At 37.7% G+C, this 8,109-nt stretch overlaps 1 protein-coding gene across 1 annotated transcript; it reads left to right on the top strand.

Annotated features, from left to right (window-relative positions):
• On the top strand, positions 1–4,060 carry fitm2 (fat storage inducing transmembrane protein 2). The gene is made up of 2 exons (XM_023260932.3): positions 1–367; positions 2,074–4,060. Exons 1-2 carry the CDS (start codon positions 195–197, stop codon positions 2,681–2,683), a joined length of 783 nt encoding a protein of 260 aa, XP_023116700.1. The 5' UTR covers positions 1–194; the 3' UTR covers positions 2,684–4,060.
• Positions 4,061–8,109: the final 4,049 nt, after the last annotated feature.

Below are 8,109 nucleotides of genomic sequence, written 5' to 3'. Positions count from 1 at the left end.
TTTGACTGGTATTATGTGGTGCTCTATCATTCTGGACAGTAGGTGACGGAATGCACGTAAATCTGGCACTCCGTCATTAAAACAAAGAGAAGAAGAAGAAGTAAAAGCCTCATTGGTTGTGCCCAAGTGACGTCCGAGACTCTCCTGCTCCTGCCCCGCCCACACCGGTTCAGCCGTTGGTCATTGGCGTCAACATGGCGGCGGTGGATGTCATTGTGAACAACTTGGTGGCACTGTGGAGGATACCGGCCGTCCGACAGCACTACCCCTGGATATTTTTACTCATTTCAGCCGTGGGCTCAGTTCTCAAAGAGCTGCAGCTCGTCCCGCAGACGTATTTCAGCAGCAGCAGAAACGCCCTGAACGTGTGAGTAGAGTTCAAATGTTGTGTGTCATCAGCAGCTAGAGCAGGTTAGCTAGCAGAACTACACGTAGTTGAGTTAAGCTGCACCTGTGGTTCACTCATAGCTAACCTGCTGCTGACAGACACATCAAAGGTGTGTAGAAATTTAACTGACTGTCTGTCATTTAATTCAGCAACGTACAGACAGGCAGATGTAGGTCAAAGGTAACCTGAATGACCGATAGCTGCTGATGAAGTCTCTTTTGTTGTGCAAAGTTCACGTTTAAAACTAGACAAAAGCCCGAACTAAAAGAAGCTATTTTCATGAAAACACTATAAATGAAGGAATAAAGTCCCTCCCAATTAACCAAATCAATACATATTTGGTCATTTTTGTCTTCACAGTAGTAAAGATATTCGTTATTTTTCCCGTTTAGTGAAAGCGAGACTGTAAAACATTTTACAGAAGAAATGCCAATAATAAATAGTTAAGTAAACTGTACTTTGTGGATTTTTGCTCTGCTTGACTGGGTCTTGATTGGCCAGTAGTTTGTGGTGGCTAATGCTACGCAGTAAAGATAAATGATTGTTAAGCTCTAATCACTGGGTAGTTCACTGCCTCTTCTTCATATGTGCTTATACATGCACATAAACTTATAACTTTAAATGCAATCGCCCGAGTTCAGCGATGCTTACAAAGTCTTGTTTAACCTACAAGTAATTCCATTTTTGAGTAAAATGTTCCTTTACAAGTACTTAATATCTGAGTGCTTCACATTCACTGGGAGTGAGACACTCTTAAAAAGATGTCCTGTGTTCATACTGGAAGAAAATATGTTTGAGAATCTTTTCATACAAACCATTTACTATCCCATTTACAATTGTATGAAAGAATTCTCTGGATGGACAATGTAAAAGTTTGCCCTTGTTGGTTTAGGTATAATTAGAAAAGGCAAATAATGTTTCTTTGTTGTTGTTGTTTCTTCATATTTCTTTTAAGAAATATTTTTTTTGTCTTGGAAGTGATTGGGACAACATATTTCTATATAGCAACTTACCGCGATATGTCAGTTCTTCAATTATCGGATTGACAAAAAAGTTTATTGAAAATTAATGTTTTGATCGTCAAATGATCATTTCAGTGATTTCTAAAGAAATTATGCAAAACATCTAGGTTTCCAGGTGTCCAGCATCTCAAATATAAGGATTTGATGTTTACTTTTCACCCACAAGAAAGTAAACTGTATACTTTGGGGGCTTTGGACTGTTGATCAGACCAAACAAGACATTCAAAGAAGTCACCTTGGAAATTGTGACAGGAATTTTCCCCTGTTTTCTTTAATTTTATTGGCTAAATAAACATTATTTCAATAAATAGCATACAGACTTTTTGCCCTGCAGTATAGCCCACTGTACTACTGTAGAACAGATTTTCTTCAAGTTTTAATGAGCAGACAAAGTAAGGTTAATGCTGAACCCTAATCCTGTGTGTAATTTCTGGTAAACATGGAGTATTCATTAAGAAAATGTTGATTTTACAAAATGAATTCTCTCACTGATTATATAAGTATACTTCAAAGTTAATGTAGATGCTGTCATTAACAGTGATAAATCAGAAGAGATGCCTTCCATGCAGAGTTGCTTCATTCCTGATAATTGAAGGAATGAATGCACATATAAGCTCTAATAATGAATCTGGTATTCATGTCACTGCCCTGTTGCTTTCGTAGGTATTTTGTCAAAGTGTCCTGGGGGTGGACGCTGCTGCTGCTAACACCCTTCGTCCTCCTTTCCAACTCCTCCTTCAGTAGGAGTGTCTCCTTCCTCGGCCGGCGGCTGCTGTCATTGGCAGTGGCAACAGCTGTCTGGTACGTCTGCACAGAGACCTTCTTCTACATCGAGGATGTGACTGGCTCCTGTTTTGAAAGTGACACCCTGACTGTTGTCAACTTGGAGTTTACATCCAAAGTTGCCTGCAGGCGAGCCGGCTTCCACTGGTCTGGCTACGACATCTCGGGACACTCGTTCATCCTGGCCTACTCTTCTCTCTTCATCATGGAGGAAACGGCCCCGATGGCCTCCCTAAAAACAGCCAGTCTGTCTGCACTACCCAGGATGGTCCTCAACCTGCTGTACGTGGCCTTGAATTTGATCATGATCATGTGGGTGTGGATGTTTGCTTGCACCTCTGTTTATTTCCATGACCCATCACACAAGTTGCTAGGGACCATATGCGCCCTGTTGGGGTGGTATCTGACATATCGGGTGTGGTATCTAAAGCCTTTGTCACCAGGACTCCCCCCTCAGCGTCACCCAAAAGAACAGAAACAACATGCCTGAGCTGAACTCCGATCATCCTGTACAAGATTGTTGCCATTGTTACAGCGATCGTCAAAACAACACACTACAGTTGACGTTATCTGTGTCCGGGTCCAAGCTGGCCACTTTAAGCTATTTTAAGTTATTCCCTCTTCACAGTAAGGTCGCTTTGTACAAGATGACCGACTTGCAGCTCCTCCGCTATGTTTGGCAGCTGCTGATCCCAAAATGACTCTTGGTAATCTGAGATAAAACCAAGAAGCTGCTCTGCTGTCCAGCTTCAGCCTCTCACCTTCAGCCTCTGTGGCTCGTGTGCTACACTGTTGTTTGTCTGCCTTATGATGCTTTACTCAATACTGAGTAATCGCAGATTTTTAGATATGAATGGGAACACTTGAGAATGTTTACAGTTCCAGTTGTATAGCACTGATGATGTGTATTTTTGCAGACCAATGTACAGTAGATGTTATTTATTTAGAAGCTGCCGTCCGAACATCAGACTCACATTTCATCCAACATGCAGGATTTAAATTAGCTGCGGTTTGGGGTAAATGCAACTGTATGTCGATTTTTTGTGTAAAGTTTGCTCAGAGAATGCTGAACCTGATTTAGAAAATCAGATACAAAAATGATTTTAATGTGTATACTTGAGTTGTAGGCCAACAAATTTTCTTTCTTTGCATCTAACAATTATTATATTATCAATTTATCTGCCAAATATTTTTCTCAGTTAATTGTTTGGTCAAAAATATCCTAGCAATAGCACAAGGTGATGTGCAAACAGACCCCAAAGAGATACAGTTTATAAAGCACAACAGCTAAAAACAGAAAATGTTTGGCTTTTTTCAACTGTCCAAATCATTTTGTACAAATTAGTCTTTCTGACGATGATTGTTTCAACTCGAATTTTCTTTGTCTGTGCCATTAAGTTCTATTGCTACCCAAAAAACATGCAATTTAGCAGCACAATTTATTTTCATTGCGATACACCATCCTGCTGCCATAAATACTCACCAGTACACTATATGTGTATTAATTTATGTCTGACAATACCTGTGGTGAACTCTACACTGTCATTTCTATTTTAACAACTACAAACAACTGCTTCAGCTTCATGTCTTCTGTAGAAACCAGTGTTGAGAACAAGACGTGTAAAAAGTGCAGTATTGAGAGACAAACCAACACATTGATGGGTTTGGTCTTTTCTTGGCATTTGAAAACAATAAGGAATCTTGTTAAGGAGAATATTGGTAAATTTAAGTATACAGTAGTATGTTTGATTTGCAGGTGTTGGTGTGTGTATTTTAATTTTATGTCAAATACAAAATTGCCAACTGTACAGTGCAGGGAGCTCAGTGGGTTTTGCCAAACTAATAATAATAAAAAACTGTTTCTGTAGATTCCATTTTCATTATTTATTTGTCATTGATGGCAACTGAATAAATTAAGGCTTATGAACAATCATAAAAAGCACCATAAATAAATGCATATATATATAGAAATATAAAAAATAAAAAGTAAAAAATAAAAAAATACTATAGTGAAATAGAATGGCCACAAATCACAACTAGGATTTCTCGACTTGAACTCTTTGTGTGATCCAAGAAGTACAGATCCAACCCCTCAGGTAGCACAATTTCAGTCAGAGGAGGAAGTGGAGTCGTAACAGCTGTGCTTGCAATAATCAAAGAATGCCAAGCGTTCACAATGATTGGCTGGTTATGATGGTTCTTGATGTTTGCTCCCACAGTGTCAAAATGAATTTGAACATCGAAAAGTCAACAGAAATAACAAAATGTCAATACATAGTTTAGTGAATTATATGCTTAATTTGTGATTGGAAATCTTACTTTACACGTATGCGTCCTTTTGCTTCCAAACTAGGAAAATTTTACATATATATATATATATATATATATATATATATATATATATATATATATATATATATATATATATATAAAATATATATATATATATAATATATATATATATATATATATATATATATATAATATATACATATATATATATATATACATATATATATATATATTATATATATATATATTATATATATATATATGTATATATATTATATATATATGTATATATATTATATATATATGTATATATATTATATATATATATATATATATATATATATATATATATATATATATATATATATATATATATATATATATATATACACCTTTTAATCTTCTTTTGTGCCATGTGCATCACTGCTGCTCAAGCAGGAACAATCTGAAATCAAATAGCCTCCCTGTTTTCTTACTGCATATCTAAAATGTCTTCTTACCAACAGATGAATCTGTCCTGTACTCTACGTGCCAAACATGAAATTGGATACAATTACTTTTCTTTCTTAATGAAAATCAGATCAGGTATGACACAAAAAGGAGGCGCTTCTACTAAAGGGGCACTGATCATCGTCTTTGGTTCAACATCTTCTGCAGCGTGCTGCTAGTCACCACCTGTAGAGAGCAGAAAACAGGCAGCATCCTGACAAACCAGCCTGAACAGCTGTGCCCCTCAGTGACGGAAAGAAATGCTTTACTGCAAGCCTACACTTCAAGAATGTCTGCATAACCAGCCATAAAACCAAAAGCAGATTACAACTCCAGCTAGTACCTCACAATAATGAGTTAAACCTAAAGAGTGCACAATTCAGGAGCAGACTTGTGACATCTTAAAGCCTGAAAATCTGACTAAGAAGAAGCAGAAAGGCTCCTGTTGAGAGTGAACAGAATGTGGAGCAAGAAAAGTACACCGCATCAACAAACACGACAGCTGGCAAGGCTAGCCAAGAGGAGAAAGCTTGATTCTTCCTCTGCGTCTTGTAGCCTTCAGCTTTTTCCCCTCCCTCCTTCCCCCTGTTTAACCTCTGAGCTCATTTAAAAAATCAGCATGGTAAAATAACGGAGAATTAAAAATATCTATCTGTAAAAACAATCTTGCATCTGTCAGGAGGAGTCGGCGACAAACAAACAGCAGTAAATTCCAGCGATTTTTCTTGCTCAGTATTGCTGAGGGACCAACTCCAACACACTGTGCTGTGCAGGTGCTTCAAAGGTTACAATTAGCAACATGATATTTAGAAATCTGTGGTTTCATTTAATCATAAATTCTGCCTCTGGGCAACACAAAACCGTCAGTGTCCACCCGTCACAAAAATGCTTACACAATAAGAAAGTACCCATGCAATGAAATATACATCCTAAACCTAACGCAACACTATCGCGCCATAGATGCAGAATTTATCATTTTGCTATTAAGTGTAACTTTTTAAACACCCACTTTTCCTGAACTCCTGCTGAGCGACAAAGAGAGTGACAGTGGACCACCGTGTGCTGTGCAATCTGTGGTGCTCTAAATAAACCGACTTTGAGCGCACACGTGTGTCTCTGTGTGTTATTGTGTGTTGGGTGTACAGTTAGTTAAAGGAACAGTTTGACACGTTTGGGAAATCACAGGAATTCGCTTTATATCTGAGAGTTCAATGAAGAGATGGCTGCTGATCCGTGTGACACTTCACAGTTCCCTGTTTGATTTGCACCACCAGAATGAATCAGATGAAAAATGGGTGTGAAACTGTCCATTTCATTTTTCATTGCTCATGTTTGGGTTTTTGCTTTAAAATTACAATAAAATATGACTCAAACTTTCTCGTTTTCTATTTCTGTATTCTGCACATGTGGGTGGTCACTGAACCAGAGAACATATAACTCCAGTCCTGGCTGAATTGGCTCCTTGTTATGTAGAGAATTCAATTTAAGATTCTGCTGATTACTTTTAAATCACTACATTGTCTGACTCCACTCTACATCTCTGAACTCTTTACACCTTATTCTGCACCTCGACCCCTCGAATAGATTAAGCAAAAGCAAAGCAAAAACCTAACCATGAACCATTAAAAACTGAACTGAGAGATGATTATCTATTTGTGAAGTAACTGAGGGAAACGAGTGACTAATGGAAGTTTTAATCCCATTTGTCATTTGATTCATTGTGATTATGTGATTTCTTTACCACAGTTTATCATAAAGACTGCAGACCAGACTAACCAACCAGACAAACTGCTGGGTTGTTCCAAAGCTCCAGGTTCATCCAGTGCTTCTGGTAAATGGATTAGTTACAAATGTGTTATGTGAAGTGGTTCTTGCATTATTAGCTCATTATCTACAGATTAGTGGAGGGGCATTGTGTAGTTTTAAGGCATTATTTATAATGTATTGGCCTTGTGTGGAGCATGTTCTCAATTAAATTTAGGAAATTTGTGAGGCATCCAGTGCCATCCAAATGTATGTTAACAGTAGAGTGAAATAGGTGTTTGTGCTATATTAGGGATTTAAACTTAAGATCAAAATGCAGCAATGAGAAAAATAGATGACTTTATTCTTTATTCAGTGTTATTTATATTTAAGTAGCATTTAAATATATGTCATACTATAAAGTACAGTGCAATTCCATTCTACTGTTAACATATTTTTCTAACTCACTGTATTAAGTGCAGTTTTAGAATGGGAGGTTTGACTGCAGGACTTGTCAGCAGCTCAGCAGCAGCAGAGTTCATATTCAGGTGTAGGTGTGACTGAACAGGTCAGTCTAGTTATGTTCGTGTATTATTATGGATTACATTCAGGTCACGGTGCTAAGCAGACGTTTTCCCAAATTCATGTACCCTAGCCAGCCCAGAAAAGTTTTTTTTAAAGAAGATTTAAGCTGTCAGTATACTCCAAGGATGCTGAGCTCGACGATTTTTGTAAAGCATCACTTTGTAATTTCTTGCAATGTGGATTAGAAAATACATCCACAACTTTTGAAATGAGTTAAAAGTAGTTTTTTATAATACAGCAGATGTTATATTTGTCTGACATGATTAAAGGAGTCTGTCTCGTCATAATGCTAAGCTAAGCTAACTGACTGCTAGCTAGAGCTTCCTATGTAGTGAACAGGTTTGGCACCTTCATACTAACTTTAGGTGCTGTTGAACTAAACTACCAGGTTTTTCAGAGGCTGGATATTTAATTGTCGTGGAAAATCTCATTTTAAGTGGTGGTGATGTATGTGAGGTGCAACCTGCTGCTAACAGCTAACCTGGTTCTGGTTCCAAAACTGACTAAATGCTGCACCTCTTTGGTTTTTGCATTGTTAATTAGTTAGCTTCAGAGGTGCAAGATTGTCTTAGTTTTGGACAGAGCCGCGCTGACTGTTTTCCCCTTGTTTGCAGTCCTTATGCTATGCTAAGCTAACCATCTCCCGGCTTCATATTTAGCATCCACACACAAGAATGTGTTGATCTTTGCATCTACATCTCAGCAAAAAGCTAGTAAGCAAATTTCCCAAAATGTCAAACCATTCCTTTAAAGTTTGCCTCCATCCTTTCATCATTTCATCTGGCAGTTTCTGGCAGCACAGCACTT

The sequence above is a fragment of the Amphiprion ocellaris genome, chromosome 8 (assembly GCF_022539595.1).
Source record: "Amphiprion ocellaris isolate individual 3 ecotype Okinawa chromosome 8, ASM2253959v1, whole genome shotgun sequence".
Taxonomy (NCBI): Eukaryota; Metazoa; Chordata; class Actinopteri; family Pomacentridae; genus Amphiprion; species Amphiprion ocellaris.
The sequence above is the reverse complement of the archived record's forward strand: the minus strand, read 5'-3'. Positions and strand labels throughout refer to the sequence as shown.

What these genes read in the sequence shown, in the direction of transcription:
- fitm2 (XM_023260932.3), top strand. Translation starts at nt 195, where the DNA reads ATGGCGGCGGTGGATGTCATTGTGAACAACTTGGTGGCACTGTGGAGG. An exon ending in AGCAGAAACGCCCTGAACGT is followed by an intron (nt 368 to 2,073) that starts GTGAGTAGAGTT and finishes TTGCTTTCGTAG; the next exon opens with GTATTTTGTCAAAGTGTCCT.